General features: G+C 35.8%; 1 protein-coding gene across 11 annotated transcripts in view; it reads right to left on the reverse strand.

The window, feature by feature from the left end:
• The window catches only part of CNTN6 (contactin 6), a 303,195-nt gene that overhangs the window by 49,602 nt on the left and 226,683 nt on the right, over nt 1–26,910 (reverse strand). For 7 of the 11 annotated variants that reach the window (XM_025375841.1, XM_025375844.1, XM_025375836.1 and 4 more), the window contains 4 exons: nt 26,043–26,227; nt 21,959–22,095; nt 20,324–20,453; nt 17,925–18,075 (listed from right to left, as the gene is read on the reverse strand). In XM_025375841.1, coding sequence (XP_025231626.1) covers nt 17,925–18,075; nt 20,324–20,453; nt 21,959–22,095; nt 26,043–26,227 — 603 coding nt within the window. The remainder of the gene's footprint in view (nt 1–17,924; nt 18,076–20,323; nt 20,454–21,958; nt 22,096–26,042; nt 26,228–26,910) is intronic. The other 4 variants (XM_025375842.1, XM_025375840.1, XM_025375846.1 and 1 more) reach the window with 3 other exon arrangements.

Below are 26,910 nucleotides of genomic sequence, written 5' to 3' on the forward strand. Positions count from 1 at the left end.
TCAGAAGTATGTTTTGTGGCTTCAACTAGCTCCGGTTGTCAGTCCCTACACTCTCCTTGGTTTTGGCATCACCAAATTCTGACATTTGACTTATGGTGTTGGTATGTTTCCTCCTTATTTCCTCAATAAGTTTAGTAATAACACCATTTCTCTCATGTCTTTATTCTCTAATATCCACCTAATTAGAATATTTTAACTGTTCACACAATTTAATAGAAAAATTTTCCCCAAATTACCAAACCTCAGTATTCTGTTCAGATAATTAAATCACAGGTTATAGCATTTGCATTTAAAATGTTCTGTAAAATTATAATTTAAAGGCATTTACATGTGTAGATATAGTATGACCATTCAACCAATAGAAAAATTAATAGTGTTTGTATTGTACCATGCTATTCCTCTAATTCATTATGGGTCAAAATTCAGAAGAACAAGCTGTGTCTGACAGTTAAGTGACACTGGGTAGATTTTATAGTGGCTTTAGGATATAGAACATGCACAAAACGAAGCCAATAACATAAAAACATTTCAAGGTTAACTGATAAGTTGAAGGCAGACTTCTTAGAGCAGTTGAACATGCAACATTTTAATCTTCCCACTGTCAGGAAAGGTAGGTAGTATACACAGAAAACAAAAGTGACAGATGTTCTACCCTTTTGCCTGATTTTATACCTATTACCTTCTACTTGATGGGTCATGATGAATAGAACACCAGAAAGGAGAAGGATCACATCAAATCCACTTGGAGGGCTTCTTTATGTGCAGCATGTGCATCAAATTTTGTGTTATTTTAAGGAATTACATCAAGACTAGTGCGGAATGTTTTTACCCTGTTTTCCCGGTGTATTAGTCCATTTAGTGTTGCTATATCAGACTACCTGAGATTGAATAATTTATAAAGAAAAATGGTTTATTTGGCTCATGATTCTGGTGGCTGGAAGGTTCACAGTTGGGCAGTTGCAGCTAGTGAGGTTCTCAGGCTGCTTTGACTCATGGCAAAAAGCAGAAAGAAACTGGTATGTGCAAAGAGGTCACATGGCAAGAGGGGAAACAAGAGAGAGAGACTGAGGAAGCCAGACTCTTTTTAAAATGCTCTCTAGCAGGAACAAATCTATTCTCAAGAGAGCAAGAACTCACTCACCCCAGAGGGAGGGCATTAATCTATTAAAGAGAGATCTGTCCCCAAGGCCCAAACAGGCTCCACCTCCCAAAATTGCCACATGGAGGATAAAATTTCAACATGAGTTTTAGTGGGGACAATCCATATCCAAACCATAGCACCTGCATTTCATGAACTAATACCTGTTCATAATTATTTCCATACAGTAGAGATTAACATTCACATCCGTTTTTGTCACTACAGCAAATCTAATATCTACAGAATACTTAATTTATTTACATGTAGAAAACAGATCTGTACATGTAGATTCCAAGGTGTGAATAGAAAATAAGGAATGCTCCAGATTTTTTGTTTGATATCAGCCATAACTTAGTGCAAAGTTTGAAGACAAAGAGGATTAGAAATAGCTAAATTTCTTAAACTTAAAAAAAAAAAAAATTGGGTCATTGGGCAATTATAATTTCTTATTGCTGAAACTAGAGCAATACTGCTATTTTTATAGTTAGATTATTAACTGGAGTATTGCTTCCAGTTCTGTCTAAAGATGAGGCTGTAGACCATGAAATTTTAATTGACTCTCTAATTTTACTGATATTTGGAAATTGTAAAATTGATTTGATTAAAATAAGTTAGATAAGAAGTAGAAATGTGGGTATAAATTCTTCCTGTTCACAATTTAAGTTTTAGGTAAAATCTCCCACCGGAATCTATTTTAGATCAAATACTGATATTGTGGTAAAATGTCCCACCGGAATCTGTTTTAGATCAAACATTAATATTGCATTTTAATGATTTTTCACCTGATTATTATACTTAGGGTGTAATATCTATGTTAATCTCACTGTCATTTAATAAGCTATCTTTTAAAAATTTCTTATTTTAACAAATCACATAAGAAGTCAATCTACAAACAAGTAAATTACAAAGTTTGCTCATTTAAATCAAAATAAAGGTTGTCCTTTCCATCATTTTATGTCAATAACTTTAATTACAAGTAATTGTATGGCTGGGCATGGTGGTTCATGCCTGTAATCCCAGCACACTGGGAGGCCAAGGTGGGGGAATCACTTGAGGTCAGGAGTTCGAGACCAGACTGGCCAATATGGTGAAACCCCGTCTGTACTGAAAATACAAAAATTAGCCGGGTATGGTAGTTCGTGCCTGTAATTCCAGCTACTCAGGAGGCTGAGGTGGGAGAATCACTTGAGCCCAGGAGGTGGAGGTTGCAGTAGGCCAAGATGGTGCCACTGCACTAGACAGCCTGGTGGACTGAGATCCTGTCTCAAAAAAAAAAAAAAAAAGTAATTGTACATAAGTAGTTATACACAAAAATATATCTGATACCCTTGTCCAGACAAAATTCAAAGATTTAATCAATGGATTAAGGAAAACCTAATTTATCATTCCTTATAAGATCATCAATGTAGTAAAAATGAAAAAAAGCAAAAGAGATAGACATGAAGTGAACACGAAGTACTATCTCAAGAGAGACAGGATCGAGGGAAGAGAGGAAAAAATCTAAATCTGGCCACTGTACCAAATAATGTAGATCGCATTTGCCGCAAAGCACATGCACAGACAATTGTTCATCAGTTCTGAACAAGAGGAAACACATATCGAAAATTTCAGGAAATTTTATAGAAAGGACTGTTAAATACTGTATTCATCTATTTTATTTTGTCTGACTTTGGGGAAAGAACACAAATATTTATTTTCAGGGAAGAGTTGTGTGAGTCCCAAAGAGGAAAGAAATGTTTATAATTTGCAAATCTTTCTTTGAGTACCCTCCTTCACAGAACCAGCCAGACGAAAGCCTAAACTCTCTTCTCCTCATATCTAGCAGAGGTTTTGCTCTCCAATCTGCTTGTCTGAATCCCATTCACCCTCGAAAACCTATTTTGATTACCAGTGCTTCAGACACACTTTATGAATCTTTTCGGTGCTCTCAGTTCCACTGACTGTCAAAGGTTCAGGTAATGCAGCTCTACCAGCAAAGGGGTAGTTAGGTAAATAAATCCCTTTGTCTTTCCTTCCACAGACTGTTCCCAAGTGGTTTCTCTCTACAGCCTGTCCGGAAGCAACCTATGTGGCTGACAACCTAAGATGCCAAGCTACCAGTGATGTGCCTGTGGCTTGAAGTGAGGCAGCAGCTGTGCAGTAAGATACAATCATCCATTGCGTCCCTGCAAGTGGACCTCCCTAAGAAGCAGAACTGAGCACTGTTTCCTGGGGAACCCCACCAGGGTATACAGCTTTCTCTAACATACCCTTCTCCAATCACTACAGTTCACGATACGCTCTTTCTCCCCACATCGAAAAACTGAGAGCCAGGGAGATTCAATAACTAACTTAACCACAGCCCTGATAAAGGTCTTCTGATATGGAGTCAGTGTTTTTGCTACTGAGTCACTGTCTAAATCATTTTACTGTCTTGTACTTTTAACTTTCTTTTTAGATAAGTTTTTGTTCTCCAAATATGCTGTAAAAGCTAAGGTTTGTTTGAGGCAGGTGATATAGGGATTATAAGACCATGGACTCTAAAGTCAGATCACTGAATATGTGCCTGAGTTTCCCTTTTTGGCCATGTTAATTTAGGAGCAGTTGCTTGATTTCTATGCCAACTTTATATAGAATGGAGATATGAGTAGTAATAACATCATCATCTTGTTTTGAGAATTAAATGCATTATGCTATATATATATATATATATAGAGAGAGAGAGAGAGAGAGCCTAGAGCATAATGGGTGTCCCAAGATAGTAGCTAACATTCTTTATTTGTTTATATTCTCCAGGAAGTCCAACAATTAGCAGGAACTTAATAAATATGCATTTTTCTGATTGCATTTACTGTTAAATATTCAGTCTTTTCTTTCTAGACCCAGATGTATATTTGTCAATATTATCAATAAATTCAGTCCCCTAACAGAAAGTGATTTAGTCAAATAACCACCTTGTTTATAAGTATAAATAAGGAGCATAAACTTTATACTTATAAACAATGTGGTTATTTAATAATTGAAGTGACTTTCTGTTAGTCTGCTGATGCCCCTTAAAGCAGTACAAAAGTTGATGCAAAGAAATGGAGTTGGCCTTTGAACAATGCAGTGGTTGGGGTGCCAACTTTCTCACACAGTTGAAATTCCACCTGTAACTTTTGACTCCCCAAAATTAACTACTAATAGTCTCCAATTGACCAGAAGCCTTACTGATAACATCAATAGTCCATGAACATGTTTTGTATGTTATATGCATGATACAACGTATTTTTACAATAAAGTCAGCTAGAGAAGATAACATGTTACTAACAAAAGCATAAGGAAGAGAAAATATATTTACAGTTTATTACATGGAAGTGAATCATAATAAAGTTCTTCATCATCTTGACATTGAGTAGGCTGAGGAGAAGGAGGAAGAGGAGGGGTCTGGTCTCACTGTCTTAGGAGTGGCAAAGGTGAAAGAATTGGAGGAGGTGAAAGGAGAGGCTGGAGAGGCAGGCACACTCAGTATAACTTTTAATGAAAACAACTCAAGTATAAATAGACCTGCACGGTTCAATCCCCATTGTCCAAGGGTCAACTCTACATTCAAATCACTAGGATAAGAGTCGGTGTATAAAACAAATCTTAATCATTCTTTTGTTCAGTTCTGATCATGAAACTAAAGGGTATAATACAAGCCAGAGTAAAATTTTTTTAATTATTATGACAACATAGACCCTGTTTATTGGTTCCTAAACATTCACTGACTCACAGAATTGTTGCAGTAAGACCTCTAGTATTTTGTTTAGTCGCTGTCCTAGCTCCAGGCAAAAACTAGTGTTGCTTTGGGCACCTGTATCGAGTTATATTAGGCATAGTGTAATTAAATCTATATGGGCAGCAGGAAGAGGGAAAGAAAAGGAAACAAAAATGAAAACCTATATGAAGTGACATCATAAACAGGTAACAAATAAATCCAATTTGCTATGTTTTGCTGGAAAGTAGATGCTTACAAAAGAAATAGACAGGCCAGGCAGGGTGGCTCACACCTTTAATCCCAACACTTGGGAGGTCAAAGCGGACAGATTACTAGGTCAGGAGTTCGAGACCAGCCTGGACAACATAGTGAAACCCCTTCTCTGCTCAAAATACAAAAATTAGCCAGATGTGGTGGCGCTCGCCTGTAATCCCAGCTATTCCAGAGGCTGATGCATGAAAATCGCTTGAACCCAGAAGGTGGAGGTTGCAGTGAGCCAAACTCAAGCCTGGGTGAAAGAGTGAGACTCCACCAAAAACAAACAAACAAACAAAAGAAATAGACCTGAGTAATTTTATGTTACTTGTTTTTGCAACTCTCAACAAAATCTAGAAATACATATTTTTAACATTAAATAGCTAAGGATATACTTCTCATTAACTGATTTTTCAAGGATGATTCAGGGTCTTAGGTAGTTAACTGAAAGGGTTTTATCAGCAAATAGTTGTTCAGAAGGGTTATCTAGATATTAGAAATAGACTCAAATACATTTTAATTTAAATGAGAATGTTACTGTTGCCAGTTTCTTCTTTTTCAGAGTTCCTAGTGTCTGTAATTGTATTTACAACTAGTGTGTAATTACTGGAGTGAACAAATGATTCAATCTTAAGTCTTTGGATCAACTATCTTAAACTCCAAAGAAGAAAGCAAGCGTCAAATATTCAGACTTCTAAATTTATCAAAATGTGTCTCCTTGTTTAACATGCACAAATAATTGAAGTGTCATCTTTGTAGTGGCTGACACAATACAGACAGATTCAGGGTGACTGAATTATGGCACAAATTAGGAGATGGTACGTAAGAGCAGTTGCTAAATAACGTAATTATTTGGTTCCATGATGTGTCTTTATTCTGATGGCATGCCAGAGTGTGTTGCTATGCTGACTCCCATAAAATGTTAAGGAAATACAATTTAACATTAATAAAACAGCATCAGATGGAAAGCCTAACTAAATTAATCCAGTGAAATAGGCCAAAGAGAAATATTTATCTCTTCAGTAGAAAAAGGGAAAGATAAAGTGTCTCCATTCGTTGCAGCATTTTGGGATGCCTGAGAAAACACAAAAGATAATTAATACAGATTCATATGCTAACATGCCTTACAGCCCAAGTAAATCAAAAGAAAAGATGAGAAAGTACGAAGTTGGCAAAGGATACAAAAATTTGTGAATGCAGGACTTTAAAGAAACAAATTAAACAAAACAAAACAAAACAAAACAAAACAAACAAAAACAAAAAACTATGCTCCCAAAGTAACTAGAGGAGAACCAATTGAAAATACAGTGGAGCACAGAGTTATGCAGAACATAATGGAGAATTCTGAACACTGTGAGGACATTCTGGCTATGCTATTATTACATTTATGACTATGAACCTATTGTGTGATTTCCTCAGGGCTTTGAAGTTTTATAAATGTAAAGTTGTTTCTGCTGAAAACTTTGGGATAGACAGATGAGATTCAAGTCAGATGACCTTAAACTAGCAATTTGAACCTTAAGGTTCTCAGCTTCCTTCACATATAAAAAGGCAAGAGAGCGGGACTGGAACACTAATGATGATTAATCTTTTCACTCCAGCTCCCTGTAATCTGGTGATTTCAGGACACGAGTATCTGAAAACTTGAGTAGCAAGATTGAACACGGTTTTGAAAGTGAAGGATGCTAGCGGAATTTCTAATCCTGGATTCCCTTTGGCTACTGAATTACAGCATTCCTCAGAGTCTACAAAATTAGGTTTACAAAAGTGGCTGAGGATAGGGGACCAAACTGGGTATGACACTTTGTCTGTTAACTTTAATTCTTTCTTCTTAGTTATAATATACAGTTTTATACCTATTTTAATTCCTTTGTGGAGCTTAGCGACTTTATACCTGTTTATTGAATTTGCATATCTATCTCTCCATGTCATCAAAAATTACATTGTACGTTACATTAAAAATCCAATCAGTCGGCCGGGAGCAGTGGCTCATGCCTGTAATCCCAGCACTTTGGGAGGCCGAAGAGGGCGGATCACGACTTCAGGAGGTCGAGACCATCCTAGCTAACACGGTGAAACCCCGTCTCTACTAAAAAATAGAAAAAATTAGCTGGGCCTGGTGGCGGACACCTGTAAGTCCCAATAACTCGGGAGGCTGAGGCAGGAGAATGGCGTGAACCCGGGAGGCACAGCTTAGAGTGAGCCGAGATGGTGCCACTGCACTCCAGCCTGGGCAGCAGATCGAGACTCAAAAAAATAAAAAATAAATAAATAAAATAAAAAATAAAAAATAAAAAATCCCATCAGTCTTTCGAACATTGTGTATTCAGTATGCTGTGCCACTGAAAGGACTGATTTTTTTTGTATTGATGTGTATCAGTAAGACTCCCATCTTTCAGTATTTGGACAACATGTTGATTTATTCTATACCTTTTAGCGACATAAAGATAGAGCTTTACCTTGCATAGCATTATTTGCAGAAGTTTTTTTAGTATAACTGCGAAGAAACAAAAAAATGTGTATATTGTGAAGGACTGCCTTTAGTTCCACAGGTGGACACTATAATTCACCAGAAATCTAATTAAAATCCTGCAGTGTGATGTTTAAGATTATACAAGGCTTTGGAGTCAGATCTTCTCAGAACCGAATGTTTTTCTGTCACTTACTGGTTGCAGTATGATACTTAACTTCTCTAAGCCTTAGTTTTACTCATTTAAAAATATGAATAAATGCCTCACGTAGGTATGTTGTAAAAATTCAATGAAATGATGTATCAAATATCTTAACACATTATCTGCCCTTGATGGATACCATATAAATGGATATATCGTCATCATTATTATTCTTATATAGTGAAACTCAGGGTTAAATATGGGGACGAGAGATTTCTGGCTGTATTTGGTTAATTTAATTGGAGACAGAATTAAAATATATGTTATTAGGTACATCCAAGCATTCCTTGAGTAGTTGAAGAGTCAATTCTTGGATGCTTCACAAAATGACTTGAGTCTCCTTTACTGCATTTAGAGGACTCATGGGAGAAGTGTGTCTTGTATTGAGGAAGGGAAATCTGTACCCAAAATTCTGAAATGACACCAAGTCTGGATACCAAATACAGAGTAAGACAGTCGCATAATAAGCCTGTACCTCCTACTTTTCTCTTCCAGGAAAAATTTTCACTCACTCTTCAATTGCCAGCTCGGTTACCTCCAACCTGTTGAAGCCTTTCTAGACTCCTGTAAGCCAAGTTAGTGAATTGCCCTCACTGTCTTCACGTTCACCACGTGTTAGTGGTGACACATACCCCAGTGTCTCGGAGCTGTGGACTTGTCTGTCTTCCCCAGGAGACTCTGAGCTCATTCAAATGTAGAAACCCAGAATCTTTCACAAGGCCTGTCAAATTGGTTTGCCACTGTACTTATAAATATATGAATAGTTTGACAAGCCACACTTGAGACTCACATTTGTCACTTCAAATTAGTAGTCCTCAAACTATGCTCCCTGGAGAGCTAGGGGATTTCTAGGGCACACCATGGAGCTTTAGGGTGAGAGGAAATGAAGAGGGCATTGAGTGGGGTTCTGGTTCTCCCTGCAGGACATTAGCCAGATTAGTGCAATTTTATCTGTGGTATGAAAGGTTTTCTTACATAAATTTAATTTGAAAAAAATTTTTAAAAGTTCTACTATGGAAAAAAAGAAAAAGAAAATTGAAAAATTCTAGTCAGTGGCTAAGAAAAGAAAAAGTGCTCTGACAACTTCACTGCTTGTTTAGAAGATATTAACAAGACTGACTTCTACATTGTTACTCCAGCTTTTATTTCTTCACCTGGATTGTCATAGACAGCAATTCTCTTTCTAATGATTTATTTATTTATTTTTTAAATACACTCACTGGCATTAGAAGGTGTGGGTGTAACAAATATCTGTCATCAACCATTTTCTTTGTAAGTAAATATAAAAGGACATTATACTTTAAAATATATCAAGTAACCACTTCATTTCTCAAAAATCAAACCAAGAACAAAGGTCATTTGTATAAATTACATGAATAATTGACCTTTTCTGTCTATAAAATTATTGCTGTTGAATATTTATGTACAATTTTGAAGATACAAATGTCACTCAGAAATTAGAAGCAAGAGGTAAAAGTAAGTAGACAACATTCTAGAGTCAATTATATTCATATTTTCAAAAAGTGAGAGAACTAAGGATTTACATCTCTTCAACAGTGAAATAGAATGAACGGCTGAACTGTTAGGATAGGAAGCAAAGTTCTGGGGTGGAACAGAGATAAAATGAAGCACATTTCTATTTCAGCCGATATGTACGTACCAAACCAGTGCTCCTCTAGGTGGTATTCAACAACTTCAGCCTCTCTTGAAGGCAGAGGGAGTGAACTTATACAAATTCACATTCCTTAACCTATTCCACACCTACTAAATCAAAATCATGGCCACGGCTCTGGGATCTGCATTTTCCACAAGATTCTTATGGTGTATGATCAAATTTGAAACTGATATAGCAGCCCATGAATTCACAGCCACTCTACAAGGAAGCCTACCCATTTTCTGTTGTAAGATACTGTTTAAGAATTTATAAGATGTTATTTAGTTTGTGAAACTTCTTTGCTTTCTCCTATTTACCCTTGGTTGAAAGCCACAGGATGTCATTACCCATCACGAAAACATAGGAGAGGGACTACAGCAGTAATAGCCAACACAAGGCAGCGGGGTAAAACAGCACACATCGGCTTAGGCAGGCTGGATTTAAAGGCAGGGTTTGTATCTTTAATGAACCGGAGCTTTTTCAGACCATCGCAGCTGGGTGGTTCTGCAGGCACTGTGTGAAAGGTGAGTGCCCCAGACCAGTGGAGGTCAGTGGGGATAAAGAAAGGAGAATTGGATGGCAAGAGGGGAAAATGAAAACAAGACTGACAGGGGCACACACAGGATTTTAGCTTGTTACATCTTCATGTGACACAGGCAAGACTATCAGATGGCTCTTGACATCTTCAACATGTATTCCCTTGGAAAGACTCACCTTAACAAGGCTCTCAGGAGTTGAGTACGAATGATTTAAAATTTTATTACAGAGAGGCAGCACAGAAGGGAGATTGTAATAAGCCTAGCATTATGCAGACTGTCAGTCTTCCTTAAATATGAGAACATATGGTTCATTTGCCTATTTGATACTCATGCTACCTGATGTACTAAGCACTATTACATTAAGTAGTTGGTGATACAAAATAAAATTAAGTTTTTTTGCTTGTTCCATTAGGAAGCTCTGCAAGGAGAAGGAAGGGATAGAGAAGCCTACTTTGCAGTTACTGCATAATGGTTAATGTTGCCTTGAAAAGGCATGTGCAACGGAGATATTTTATTAAGACTGAGCACTTGCGGGTAAAGGCAAAAGCAAAAGGAACAGCAATAATTTAGAAGGTAGATATTGTAAAATATATAGAGAAGTGTCAGACAGGGAGGAAAGATCATATAACTGGCTGTCTGGCATTCAGGCAACCAGAATCCCGTTAGTTGGTGCCTCCACAAGATAAGATGATCAGAAGAACCTCCAATAAGGAAATGTGATGGTAGTTAAGTATTGGGCAATGGCTGTGTAACTAGAAGAACTGCTTTGTCTATACGACATAGCTATGAGAAGAATAAAGACAAAGTAATTTTTTTTCTGTTCCTTTTCTGTGTCAGGCATTATGCGAATGGTTTTCAAACAAGTCTTCCCAAGGGGACCTTTGTACGCATGAAGAAATGAAAGATCCAGTGACTTGCTCAATAACTAGAACTTCTTTCTTGTCACAGGGAATTCCTGCTCCTTTCTCTCATTGTTCTTTCTCCGTCATTTCCTTCTCTCTTACTTTGGCTTCCTTCTCCCGCTTTCCACGTTCCCTACCATCTTTACACCTTCCTTGTGTAGTTCTCACATGATGGAATAGGGTGCCCAAGAGGAAGGTGTCTGGGCATTGTGGAGCCAGGCAGGTGGAAGTGCAGTGGATCTGCTCTAAATTTGAGGTTTGAAGGCAAAAATATTGAAGAAGCACCGCTTGTTCAATAATTGAATAAGACTCCAATTCACCTAATGGGTTCACTCTTTCCCACCAGGTACATGCATTTGCCAAGTGCCCAGGGCCACACAGGTTTTAACAGTAGCATTATTATAGGATAAATCACACAGAATGCATGATTTGATAACACCTGTCTGTAAATATATATACTTGGGGTAAGTAGGTAAAGGTAATGGAATTGGTTCCCAGAGAGTCCAGCTGTCTGCTTATTTCAGTTCTGGGGAATATGATCACATTCTGAAACCAATTGCCAAGGGGTAGAATCGCTATAATTGAGTTAGTTTGATTCTCTGTAAATTTTAAAATGCTTTTGTATTTAACTTTTTGAGATTACTAGGTTAAAAATGATATGAATTTAATCATATAATCGGTGACAACTGTGATCCTCAGAAATATATCTGAATAGGAAAAAAAAATGTGCTTTAATGTTCTGAGATATGTAAAGTGCCTGGTACACCATCTAGCATATAGAAGGTGCTTAAAGTGGTTATCATCATTATTAACGAGAATTTTTCTGACTTTTAGCTGAATTGTATTTTATTTAATTTATTTAATTTTAAGAAATCAGGACAAAGTACAGTAGACGTTTTTTAGGAAAATGGGAGAAAATACTGTCAATTACTTATAGATTCAGTTTTTTTGTTTGTTTGTTTTTTGAAACAAGGTCTCCCTCTGTTACCCAGGCTGGAGTGCAGTGGCACAATCATGGCTCACTGTAGCCTCAACACTCCTGGGCTCAAGTTATTCTCCCACTTCAACACCCCCACATCTCAACCATTAGCTGGCACCACAGGGTTGTGCCACCATGTCTCAGCTCATTTCATTTTTTTCTTTTTTTGCAGAGACATGGTCTTAGTATGTTGCCCAGGCTGGTCTCGAACTCCTGAGCTCAAGCAGTCCTTCTACCTTGGCCTCCCAAAGTGCTGGGATTATAGGCATGAGCCACTGCACTCGACCAGATTCAATTGTATAATACTATTCTTCCAGTAATAGGACCAAATTTCTTTTCTCCATCTCTTTGTTTTTATTGTTGCTAGCTTGTATGTTCACTATGAGCAAATGCCAGGTAATTCAGGCATTGTATTTAGCGCTGCTTGTCAGAGAACAGCATTGAACTGTCTCTTCTGTGGGGTAACATTTCCTATTAAATTCAGGAGGTGATTCCTGAATGGGTAGCCAGCAGTCACTGGGCATAAGGAGACAAATCTAGGACTTTGCTTTCTGTCAGTTCATTTGCTAAGTAGATCCACAAGGAAAAAAAAGAAGTGATTAATCAAACTTAGCAGATGTGGAATTGATTCCCTCAGTTGCCTGAGAATGCCTTGCAGAGATAAACTTAATCTGTATTCATCCTGATTTTCCATGGTTGTTCCTTGATTGCCAGAGGTAAGCATGCACAACTGGGATATGCATACAAGTTACGATGACAGCAATAAATACATCCAATGTAGCAGTGTGTGTACAACTCACCTGTCTTTCCACACACACTATTTGAGTCTCATATAACCTCACCAGAGAGACAAGTACTATTTTCTCTGAAATGAACCAATTGAGAACCTGTGAAGTTAAAGGACTTGCTAGAAGTTATCAACTAAGAAGTAGAATTGGGACTTTAACCCGTATCTTTGACTTCAAATAGCTTTAAAGAAAAACAATATCATAAGAAAGGGCAAGAAGCATGTTATTTGTCATGTGGCTATCTGGCTTAACATTTTATCCCCAGCACCCAATTAGGTTATAATAGGTGTTCAGCAAATATTTGCAAAATGAATGAAGGAATTAATAAATGAATAATCATACCATCGGTCTATTAATTATTAAAATTTTTGGCTTAGCTGAAAAATCTCTAAAGTTAGTTAAACAAATTAAATTTTAACTTTTATTAATTTAGCAACACAGAAAATATTTATTGAATGGGTGCTATATTCCAGGTTTGTGGTGGATGCTAGACCTATAACGGTGAATTAAAGAATGGTGCTCGGTGCCTTCATGGAGCTTACAGCCTAGCTGATAGGGCTCTCTGTAAACTCTGAATCCATCCAACCGAATCATTTTAGCTGTTTTGACAGTTCACAGCAATTGCCATGTTTGGCTCAGTCACTTGGTCACCCAAGCAAATCATTAAAACATATATAAAGTTATAACTAAGATAGAACTTTCAATTTCAACCTCCTGGGCTACAGTTTGCTATTGATTTCTAAAATGTAATCTCTGTGCAAGCAGACACTACATGAATATAGTGTTTTGTATTTCTTAAAGTTGTTTTCATATTATTTCATCTTAAGATAAATCCAGGAAACAGTGGCCTAAAAAAAAAAAAAGGGGGGGGAGTCTAGCAATTTTACTCAAGGTCATGCCACTTATCAGTGATGGATCTGAGACCACAACCCGTGTTTTCTAATTCCCAGTGCTTCCTGGTTCTCCTGCAGGAATATGCCTTTTGCTTCTCTTCAATATAAGTGCTATTTCTAAACCACTGGTGGGTCTACAAAGAATGAGACAGATGCTGCATGACCATTCATTCCTAGCGGGAAACCAGGCAGTCTTCGGACTCTGTAATGCCATCTACCTATTTTTGGCTCAAGAAATACTTTTCTCCTCTGACGGGCTGCTATAAATATAGATACTTGCTTTAGGAACAGAACTCTTAAAACAGCCAAGACTTCAATTATGGCACATAGGCTAATAAGAAATATGTTCACTGTATTGAGAAATGTTACTTAATCTGAATTATCAACCCATCAAATTACATTGAATCATGTGACAACAGCCTTTCAAAAACGGAAGAGCTGAGCGTGTTCTCCATTATCCATAGAGAGGAAAAGACGTGAATACAGAGATGGAAGACCTGGCACCAAGTCTAAGCTTCTTCACTTACTAGCTGTGTGATGGAAGCTGTTTCAATTCATGTAAGACTAGAAGAAATTGTCAAAATATATATACTGCCACCCTTTTTTATAAGTCAGCAATTCAGTCTGATTACTTTGAATAGGTTTCTTTAGAGCCCTCTCAACCATCTCTAGGTAGTTATACTTTATTGGCTGCAAGAGTTAGTGACAATGAAATTTCAAAGTAGACAGTACCATATAGAAGTTTTATAACAGAAACTAAAAATGTGCATTTCCTCACATAGGTATTTCCAAGGTCAAGAACTAGAAACTATTTCTACTTGGAATCATTGTAAAATTTTGAACTTTTTTTCTATATCTGACTCTTTCATTCTTTGTATATATACAACTGTGTCATGTTTTAACAGAGGTATGAGATGGTAGAAGTGATATATATATATAGCTATTTGAGTGAAATAATCTGTCTGGTGTGGCATTAAAAAATGTGTACTGGGCTCAGTGTTCTGTGTTTGAGTTTAGGATTTTGCACTGTAAATTCAAAAAATGGGCTACAGTATCTCTAGTGCTCCTTTCAAATATAGCATTGAACAGTGTGTGTACACATGCAATAACCCTTGCATTGGTAATCAGATCTAAAGATAAATTGCCCAGTCAGCCTTTATGCACAATACTTTGTCCCTGACTCCTAATATATTTAATTTTGTTTGCTTTGGAAATCTGATGCCAATTCCTAAATACCCATCTACCCACACATACATTCATACGTACATACTCAATCAGATAAACTTCTTTATGTATTCAAATATAAGAAAACATATTTTGTGAAATTAATTGCTATTTTAATACTGTCTTCGCCAAAGGCTTTCTTTAATATTGTCTTCTTAAAGGCATGGCAATTTGAAATCTAAATGTAACTACTTTGCTAGGAGTTAGGATCTGTTCTGTCAACGTTCTTGAAAAAGAAGAGGGGATTCTGATCAGGGAAAAAAGAATTTGGCTACCATCTAATGGTTCAGACCAAAGATGTAGAAGAAATAATCAACCTTGGGCCTGAACAGGCTTGAGGAAACCATTTGAATTTCTCTCCTCTTTTAGGAAAATGAAGTACTTCTAATTCATTTTATATATGAAGGTCTATAGAAGACAAATGACTTGCCCAAAGTAATGCTCTCAATAGGGTGCAGGCTGAAATCTTTTTAGTATATCAACCACATCTATAGTAAACAGCAGTGCCCCTTCTTGCCCTTCCTGCTTCTTCTCTTTTTTTCTTTCCCCCTCTTTCCCTTCCTTCCTTCCCTCCCTCCTTCATTCCTTGCTCCTTCCTTCTTTCCCTCCTTCCTTCCTTCCTTCCTTCCTCTCTTTCTTTCTTTTTTATCACTACTCTAATTTTTTACCTCAATGTGTTTGGAAGTCCCATAATAAGACTATAAAAAAAGCAATAGGCCAACACAAACAGAAGCATAGATGCTGTGTTTCTCAACAAACAGCTTGAAGCCATGCACTTAATAAAGCCAGTCAGATCAGATGGCAACAAAAGAAGGGACAGGCTAGAAAGTGTGCAGGACATAGACTCATGGAGTTGACTGTGCGACCTTTTGAAAATTACTGCTCAGTGTAATCTCTACCAGATGAAGATGTAGTGACTGTAATTACTACATTCTGCTACAGCTCAATTATTTTCAACTTTTAAGAATGCACAGTCAGGAGATTGTTTGTTTGTATGTGTTTTCTTTTGATAAGACCTGCAGTGAAACCCTAAAGCAATGAAAGGATAGAATGAAAGAATAATGTATAAATAGAACTCACAGGGTTCATTCCCTTAATCACAGAGAGACAATGCTGAACTGATATGACTATTAGTAACTGTGGTGAGGTTAAAATGACCCCAAATTTATTCTATATGGGGCAAAACAAAATAAAACAAAAACCTGAAAAGTTTTTTAAAAAGCAATTTCCCTCGTGCTTTTTTTCTTATTATCTTAGCTTTTTTTTTTTTTTTTTTTCCTCATTATCTTAGCTTTACTCAAATTCTCCTCTTCCTTTTCTTTCTCATTCCCACATACTTTGCGTTTGGACCTTTAAAGGCTGTGGAAGGTAAATGTCATCATTCTGCTCTTTGGGTGAGTTACTTTATTAAATGAGTCACAGTTAATCAATTTGTCCAGACCCTCAGTACAAGGTGCTGTGTTTGATACTGCAGGATCTCTTATGTTTTTCTGTTCCACAGCAGTGTATTCAAACCTTGATTCGATTTTAGGAATGAATGCAGAAACATTTAAAAAGAATTCACAACTAATCTGTTGGGAGCAAATCTCCCAGGCAATGCACACAGAAGAGACCCAACCTGAGTCAGGACAACAGGTTTCCTTTCACCTTTTCTTTCACCTTAGTTCTGAAGCACCTGTTCTTATGTCTTGAGGCATTTCCCCAAGAACAGCCTTTCTGTAAAGCTGGCAACACCTTACATATTCACCATTTTTGATTCATTCATTTATTCCACAGATATTTATTAAGTTTTGGTTCTGTGCCAAGGCACAGGACATACAAAAATAAATTTGACATAATTCATGTCCTGGGAAAAGCTTTAGTCCAGGGATGTAAAGAAATGTAGAGAATAAAGAAAGAAAGAATGCCCTAGAATGGGGCTCTCTGGTGTACACCTCATTCTGTAAATGGAAAGGTTCTTCAAGGTAGCAGTTATAACCATGAAGGGACTCTACACAAATCACAGAGACCCTGATTTTGTTTGTTTTAACCTATTATCTTTCTTCGTTGGTCACAAATGAAATCTTGGGATTAGAAGTGATAAAATGATGTCCCTGCATTTTTTTTCTGGCATGGGAGATTCAACACCAGAATGCAGATTTCTAGCTTTCTCTGAAACACTGGAAGTTCTACAAACCTAGTTCTACTTTCCCACAAGACAACCAGAATTTGGAGTTGTGACTTTCCCTTTTAGTTATGGAACTCACTTTCTAGTCCTTCACAGTCATTTCTTCCGAGACTCACGATTGTCATTTTTTAACACACTTTAGTTGTCCTTTCTTTCACCTGGCTTTTTAACCTGTCTGTACTGGTATACATATAAGTCATGGAACATATGATGCTGAAGAAGAGCTCCTCGAACTAAAGGAACTATTTTCATATCTTTAACACAATGGCTCGTTCACATTAGGATTTAATAGCATATCTGATTATATAGTAACACATGTGAGTCATTAACAGAGAGCAGCATCTGTGGTCTAGTCACCTCATGTATACAAGGCTCTACAGTACAATAGAATAAAAGATATTACAAGTGGAGAAAAACACCTGCTTTTTTTTTTTTTTTTTTTTTTTTGGTCAAACTCTCTTGGAAAACATGCCAGTGCTGACCTAGGGTTTCTAAACTGCATCCATTATGGAAGGAAATCTCTCTTCTTTCTCTACAGGAACCTCTCTACATTTCTTCATGTGGTGAATTCATTTTGTCATGGGGTGAACACCTGTGTGACTATTTAAAAACCACAACACCAGGTGTGTGCCAATGAGTGTCTCTCTCCTTCGTGAAATGTTCTTCGCACTGATTTCTCAGCAGGCTGGGTCGGGAAAAAGCCTTCAAACTGAATGTAGAAAAAGGTCTTAAAAGATTTTTTTGAATCTATCTATTACAAGTGCATGCGCTGAAAATATTGCAGCTCACTTATACAAACAGGTCTTCATTTTATCAGATCCTTTTGTTTTTTACTATTTTACTATGATGAGAAGAATGTTGGCATCTCTGGGTATACCACTGAAAGTTTATCATAAAAGAGGAAATTTTGAAAGGCCTATACGAAAACCTAAAAATTTGGAAGATGTTATATTATAAACACTTAAGAATATTTTTAAAAATAAAGATTAGTTTACCTTTTGCTTTGTCTAAGGGTCTCCGTTCCTCTTTTCCAAGAGATAGCTGCCCTGGGAAAAGCATTTGGTTTGCATTCGATAACAATATCCCCACCAACTTGAACAAATGAATTTTTTTTAACTGGACTTTTGGAGAAATCTGGAGCTGAGGCTAAAAACAAAATTAAAAACAAAATTGTTTAATTACTTAGTTAATATGTAGTGACTCCAGGAGTGACTCGCTATGTTAGACAGAATCTAATATTTATAGCTGTAACCTCTTTTCAAGTTGCTTGGCTCAAGGTGTTCTCAGACCAAATATTGACTTAATATTTTAGAGTTTATGTTTTATTTGTAAAATGAACATGAAAATAGATATTGCCTTAGGAAGTTAGTGTGGAGATTAAATGATGTAACAGTTGCAGGGGACTATAGTATAGTGCCTGGCACAAAGTATAGGCTCAATAAATGCAACTTATTTTTGTTTTGTTGGTGGTCATTGCAATAGTAAAAGCAAGTTGGTAGGGAGGAGGCAAGTTTGACAAAGTCACTTTTCTGATAGCATTTGCAATAAAGAGGATTAAGATGGTTTCATAAGAGGCCAAAGAAGGAATTTTAATCCTGACCAGGAAAGTCTATTCCAGCCAAAACAATGATCATATATGTCATATACATATATATGATTAATCAGAAACACACATACATACACACATATATACCTGTATACACACACACGTATACCCATATATACCTGTATACACATACATGTATACCTATATATACATGTATGCACATACATGTGTATGTGTGTGTGTTTCTGATTTATTATGTATGTATATAAGTCATAGAACATATGATGTTGAAGAAACACACCCATACATGTATACACATATATATATATACACACATATATATGTGATTTATATTATATATATATCAATGTGATTTATTTCATTGATATTTTATTGCAGTTAACACTGATATAAATCAGAAATATTTTATTGCTATTAGCAAAAAAATACTATTGAAATAAATCGGAAATACCGTATCACTATGTCGGCTTTTTACCCACTAAATAAATGTTGAACAAATGCCAGTTCATAAGGACAAGAAATTATTAGGCTATCAGGGTGCATCTAAATCTTTCCAACTTCATGAATGTTGGAATCCATGTGTCCAGTCTCCATTTCTAACCTAAAGCTCAAGCGAACTGAAGTTCTTTCAGATACGCCATACTTTCTTGCTTCTGGGCTTTTCAGATGTTGCTTCTCTGCCCTTCACCTTACTGATGCACATTTTTACTTGTGACCTTAGATTAAAGGGAAGGTCCTCAATTTAAGTTATGTTCAACTTGTCATCTGCCATAATAGCAACTCCTCAATTCTTAGCCATAAGAATTGCCACACTTTAAATCTGACACTTTTTTTCTCCTTGAAATTATAGGTTGAGTGAAGATAAATATCACTTCATCTTGGTATGGCTCAGTACATAATAATGTTCATTCAAACAGTAGTGATAGAAAAAATGAACAAATGAATGAGTACTCATCACCCATAAGCTCATAAAACTTTGTGTCTTGTTGTTTGATCCTTCCTCTCTTTTATCTCCTTTGTTCTTCCTACCACTAAGAAAGCCTTGGGTTGGAAATTATCAATGAGTCATTTATTGCGGCAGATACCACTGGTTGGATTTCCCAAAATATCATTCTCAAATTGCTTTAATCTCAGCACTTTCCACTATAGGGACTTATTTTTCTACCTCCTCTTGTTGTTTGGATGGTCATGTGACAGAACTCTAGTTAATGACATAAAAACGTTTGCTGTGGAAGCTAAGGAAAATTCTGCTTTTCTAATAAAAGAGATAAATGCGATTAGTTCTGTAACCTCTCTCTTCTTCTGTCTTGAGCATAGACATGATTTCTGTAACTAGAGCAGCCATCTTGAAAGCATGAGGCTTTGATTCTGAAGGAAAGGTGTAAAGAATAACATTGTCAAGTTGAGGTGCCATACCCGGCAGCCAATGACCCTCTTGTTAAGAGATAAAATAAATCACTGTCTCTTTTAGTCACTGTGAATTGTAATTTTTTTTATTACTTTTTAATTTGTAGCTGAAAATATTCCCAATAGATATTCTTTGAGTTATACTCAAAAATTCATGCTAGAATCAGCTTTGGAAGAGCTTCCTCTGGTTTGGATGCACCCAATGGTGGGTTTTCTTCTCAAGCCCCAGTGCATTGCCCAAGCAGGATAACAATTACCACCTTGAACTTTTTAAAAAGCTAATTTAGACATTTCCCATTATTTGATGGGACAGCAATTTCTAATTTACAAAAAAAAAAAAAAAAAAGGGTTGGGATTATGTATAATTACAGCTTGTTGAAATGTCATTTTGAATTTGTTGGTTGTAAATGAATGACTTACCTAAAACTCTCAATTCAGCATTTGCATAAATTATCTGATATTTGTTTTCTGCAGCACATTGGTAGACACCAGAATCTGACACATTCAGCATCGTTATGATGAGCGTCCCATTATCTATTTGAATTCTCTCCTAATAAAGGAAAAGACATATAAAGATGCTAGTATGTTAATATAGCATCCTCTTAACCAGGATATGTTATTAAACAACATTTGTGTATATCTATGAGATCTGATATTTTGATGTATTAACACACTACTAGATCCTGAGTAGCATTTTTAAGTTTAAAAAATGAAAATATGTTTAGGATAATGTTAGTGGTTACTAGTGTGTTTTATGTTATCTCATTTCTTTGACAATGGACATACTTTGCATAAAATGTATGTTAACTTTCTGTTATTTGGTATACATAATAATTTGGAATACTCTGCCATCCTAATTATTCCAGAAAACATGCTTAACAATAATGTTAGATATGTATATCATGACTAGAACATCGTCTGGGCTTTCCATTTTCCAAAAGTTTCAAAAACATTTGAAATGTGATGATGTGATAATTTTCTAGTTGAGTCCTGAGTCGGAGTAGCTAAATCCTTCCTTTCTACAGCCTACCATAAAGTGTGCCTGAACAGCCAAAATCTGTTACAGAACCCCATTTGGGGTATAGAAATACAATTTCGAGTGCACATAATGACATAGTTAATAGTGCAAATATAACTTAAGACTAAATATTTCAAGGTATATATTACCATACTCCAAGGAAAAGGAAAATAGGCTGGAGGAAACAGAATGCTCTATGCAAAAGGCATGCAGGAAAAAATTTTCACTGATGCTGAAACAAAGAACAGCGTTATATTCAGCTTCCAAACAACAGATGTTCTTTGTGTCTCTGGCTATGCCTACATGTGCAAAGTAAAATAGAGAATTAACACAATTATCTGGATAATGTATTAGGTAAAAAACAACTCTTTCATTTTCTAGGTGTTGTAGAAGAAAGTATGCTTTAAATTGAGAAATGTGGGTAACTGCCTTTGTTATTTACTTTCCTAGGAGTTTAAAGACAGTCGTCAGTGTTCATAAAAGCAAGATACTGGGTAGTGACTAAGAGATTGGGTCCTGATATCAGACCAAAATAAAAGTTTAAAATGCTAATTCTAACATTTACTAGCTGCTGTGTGACCTTAAACAAGTGGCCTAACCTCTCTGAACTAATTTTCTTCATCTATATAAAAGAAGAATAACTGTATCTCTCTCATAATGTTTTCATCAGGGTGATGATGCAATAAAGTAATGCATGGAAAAATATTTAACACAGGGCTTGGCTCATATGAGAGTTCAATAAAAATTATCTGTGTCGATGATGACGATGATGATCATATTTAAATGTGAATCTATTACTGACTAACTGTGTGATTTTGTGAAAGTTATTTGTCTTGTCTACACGTATTTTTATCTTTTGAAAGATGGGTTACTTTGCAAGTTTATTTAAGGATTAAATAAATCAGTGTATGCATCCTTTCCTGGAACACACTAAAGATTCCATTAATATTAGCTGTTTCTGTTAGTTACTAGTACTGTTAGTAACAAAATTTACCTAGCAGAGTAGGTAAACTTTTAATATCAACATAGTTGCTTACCTCCGGGTTGAGTCGTTCACCATTTTTTAACCACGTGTACCAAGGGTTTGGCTTTCCACTAGCTTTACATTTCCAGAGCAAGTTGTCATAGATAGAGAGGTATGTATTTTGGATTTTCTGTTCCCATTCTGGAGGAGCTGTTTCAAAAAGGCAAGTGCAACTGTTTGGTAAGGCAATTATCCAAGACATTATGCTACATTCCAAGGGTTATAGAGATCAGAAGGACCAGGCTAACTGGGTCCAGTTGGATTGCACACACATGATTTGAGGGACGGGAAATGCAGGAGCTTCAATGTGGGGTGACAGAAATCCTGTTGCAAATATCATTGGGCATTTGGCTCAAGTTAAATGTTTGTCATCTGTCATTTTGCTGCACCTGTATAACAACTTGGGAGCTGTGGGAAAAGGGCAAAATGTAGAACAGGGCCAAGGAATAAATCCGTGCTAAATATTAGAACATAGGTCAAGTTAGAAAATGTATATCAAATCTGAACCTGTGTAATAAATCTGAAAGTTCAGTGATTATATTTGTTCTAAACTAAAAGTAATAAATCTGTATCTATTTCAGACACAATTACAACTCAATACCTTGAAGCATAAATCAAACATGAGCCTCCTTGCATTTTGGTAGAAAGATAATCCAGTATTCTTTCTTCCTAGATAAAACTCTTGACAAGGAATGTGAACATTTGGGGTTTTATACAGGTTCAGTATCTTACTTTAATTCTGGGTGTGAGTTTTCCAAATTTTCTTTAATTTGAGAAAGTTCTTCATAGTACTAAGGCAACAAGCAACTGGCATAATTGATGTGAAAGTAAGATTGCATTATTTTTACCATCATTTATGGAAACAGGCAGGTTGGAAATTAAATGTTCTCACATGAATATCTCTTTCATAAACTGGAAACTTCCTGGAGGTGCCAATTAATCCCTCTCCTTTATTTAGTTCTGTCCTTGGATATATAGAAGTATATAATGCTTCCTTTGGACTCTCAGGCTGTGGCAAGCCAGATGCTTTATATTTGTAACTGCACTTAATTCCCTCTATAACCTTTCAGTGGATTCTTGCAGAGATGTTAGGTAACCTGTTCAAGATGACATGGTAGAAAACAGGGAAGCCAAAATTTGAACCCTAAAAGCAGAGCCTAAGTAAAGGGCTTGAGTTCCACATGTTTATTTGACAATGCCAAGGGAAAAGTATAAGGAAAAAAAGATAATCACAGGGAAGGAAAAAAAAGTCAATGCAAGGATGAGTTATTGAGTTGACCACCAACATGATCCATTTTTCTCCATCTTTTGCCAACTTCAAAGCAGTCTTTACGAGCTGTCTACTCAGGAAAATAAAGGGGGATCATTTAGTTCCCATCCATGGTCATCTAATGGTAGTACAGGTGTAAACTACTGGCACATCCAAACTGTGCATGCTTAAATGCTGAGTAGACTCGCGAAGGAGCCAAAGAAAACCCAGAACAGAAAACAAGATGTACTTAGTAGTTTGGCACCTGAGACAACACTCTTTCAGGTTACACCTACAAAACACAGTGCTGAACTGGTCACTGTAGCAATGGCTGAGGTAAGAAGTAGGACCAAGAGGATTTAAAATCGTATACAACATGAAACCCAAGTCTGTCTGATTTCTAGTTTTTCTACTGCAAAACCTGCCTTCACCAAGACAGAAGACCCTTCAATGAGCCTACGAATGAGTAAAAGAAATTATGTCTCTGGGTGGTGGGAACTAAGCCTAGGATTACCTCTTGTGGAAATCAGGACAACTTTCAGTTATAGAATATGCTTCCTGCAGCCTTGAGGGACAAATCAAGGTAAAACTTAGAAGAACTAGGTGTATTGATGAAATTGAATCATGTTTCTGGGTATTATTAACAAAATTATATGATTCATAGGTATTTGTTTAGAAATTGTTCTAATATATGTTTGACCTGGGAAAAGAAATGCATGCTCATACATAATTTCACATAACTTAAAAAGGTTTCAGATATATTTGATTTTATGCTTAATGCAATAATTGTAGCTTTAGAACACATTTATTTATTTAATGTGCACATTCTTTGGATGATTAAAATTCTGGAGAGCAAAGTTTTAAATTTTCAACTAGGTAGGAAATTCATGGGAGAAGATGCTTAGGATTTTGGGTCTACCACAGAGGTTTGAATTTTAGATATTTTTCTGCCATGTTGACTGGTTATAAAAAGCCACTTACCTCCTCTGAACATGTTCTGTTTTCTATGATGAATAATACTTTAGAGATTTTGTTTGGAGATTATAAAAATACAACATAGATGGATATATAATATTACTTGGCTCTGAATTATAACGTAAACACAGCAATATAACTAAGACTGAGAGATTCTTTTCTTGAATTTCTCAGTTATTCAATTCTGAGGTAACTGAGTCAGTAATCCTCTTTTCTTTTGAGAGAACTTCAGAAAGTAAATTAATACATGACTTAGAAGCATAATGATTATGTTATTGACCAAGTATCCATTATTACCCCACAAGGACCATTTCAGGCTCATTAAATGGCTAATTTGGTTGTGGTGAGGTATAGTACAATGAACTTAGACTACCATGTTGAAATGCTATGGCAGAGTCCAGTTTCAGAAGACCTTTCAAGGTTCTGATCTTGAATCTGACAATCACTATCTGTCAGATCCTGCACAATTAACTCGAGGTTTTTTGCCTGTAGTATCACTGAACATTGTTTCTACCTCTTAAGATTAATCTTAAGATTTCTACTTCTTAAGATTAAGAATTCTATAAATTAATATTTGTAAAATTGCTATGTAAGCTAACATTTGCTATATCAGTATAGAGAAAAGTACTTTATCATTGATTTCCAGTTTATGGCTACCTTTGTGTTCTGGTTCATCTCTTGATTATATCTTTGTCTATTATATATAAAATGGAAAATATTTCTTTAAAACTAGCCAAAGCATTCCATATCTTCATTCTACTAAAACTCCCATTTGTATCCTATTTTATTTACAAAGGATACTAAATTCCAAAGACTTTCCTTTAAAGTGTAGGTACTATTGAAAAAAATATATTGTTTTTCTTGGCTAGCTTTGCTAAAACTGTAAGAGAATAATGAGTAGGAAATTATATTCTATATATAAAATAGTAGTTTTCATTGCAGGGTAAAGTTGGAACTCCTAAAGAAAATGGAAAATAATATTACAGACACACAATATGTTCTCCCCACGGGCACTCAATCAACATTCCAATGGGATAATTACAGTATCCTAGATTTTTCTAGTTATTACACACACATATTTTCTCCAATTACTTTATCATTGATTATAAACATGTCACATAGGAAAGTATTTTTGGCCATATATCAATACTTTTAAAAAATTATCTAATACAGATATATTAAATTTATCAAAGAAGTTAAAGATATTTTAATAGTATACAGCATTTTGAGAATTCTGAGGTATATTTTATTGTTTACTTAATGTAAGTAAGAGAAAATTTCAATCCTGGATGAAAGAAGACACGAAGACAGCTTTTAGATAATATATGCATTCATCATCTCTCTTAAGTTTATGAGAGCTTTTTGTAACTGAGACAAACATAATTTTAAATAATGTAATCACCTTATTTTTATATTACCTACTTAAGAGTAGACAAAATATGAAAAATAGAAACAAATATTATAAACCACCATGCAGTATTATATTTTTCCTATCAATTTTGTCCTTCATTTATTAATTCTACTTAGAATTAGAATCAAGATTGCTATAATCTGCTGCAGAATGTTTTATGGGAAATATATGGAGTTTATGCTACCTTTTATTATAAACTTTTATGGCTTTAACATGACACTGCTGATATTTTCAAGGCAATTATAATAAACAATAGCATTCATAGACCATGCTAAAATTAAAACCGTATTTTAAAGGTGGTCATTCCCAGCTGCTAATCATTGTATTAAGCATCTAAACCTGGAAATATGCCTTCCTTATTTCTCCCATGACACTTTTTCACAACATGCTAATGACTTCCACAATTTCTTAGGAGGGGCATTACCAAATATTTTATATACATTTGAAATTCAATTAGCTCACCATAAAAAATGAGTTGACCCTTTGCAAGGTTTCTTCCTCGAAGGTTACTTGCAATACACTCATAAAAGCCTTCATCTTCTTGTTGAAAGTTCGGGATTTCAAGGATAGCTTGGGATTTGCTGTACTTGACTTTCCCTGGCAACGGGCTCCCGTCCAACCTTCTCCAACTAATATCAGGGACTGGACTAAACAGTTATACCTCATTAGAATAGAAGATGGTTTAGTCTTTATGACAGCAGAATAAAAGAAGAGCATCCTTACAAATAACTCTCAAGAAAAATATTCTATCCATCTGTTGTATTATGACTAGTTTCCAGATCATGCAATCATTCACCATTCACTCAATCAGTCATTTATTTAACACTTTATTAAGTGCCTGCCATATGCAAGTCACTGTGCTATGTTCAGGGAAAATACTGGTGAATAAAATAGACATGTCCTCTGCCCTTATGTTGCTTACAGACTAGTGGGAAAACATACCATAAACAAATAATAAAAACAAGTACACTTGCAAACTGCAATAACCAAAACAAAAGAAACAGGGTGCAGAGATAGTAACAAGATTATGTCAATTTATTATAGTGCTCGAGGGAATTATTTGTGAGAACATGATATTTAAGACTAGGCAGGCTTTATACATATATTTATAGTTTCTAAGGCAAAAATGTAAAGTATTCCAGAACTAAAGTGGTACTAATAGATAACTGAAGACATGTGATGAGTGAGGTAAATTATCCGGGGAAAACAGCACTATGAAACAGACCCATATGAATGGGTAAATAGGTTCTATGATCCTCAAAAAAAGTACTTATTGATACACTATTTAAAAAAAATAAAATAAAGATGGATTTACGTCACATCCTGTCAC

The sequence above is a fragment of the Theropithecus gelada genome, chromosome 2 (genome assembly GCF_003255815.1).
Source record: "Theropithecus gelada isolate Dixy chromosome 2, Tgel_1.0, whole genome shotgun sequence".
NCBI classification, from domain to species: Eukaryota; Metazoa; Chordata; class Mammalia; order Primates; family Cercopithecidae; genus Theropithecus; species Theropithecus gelada.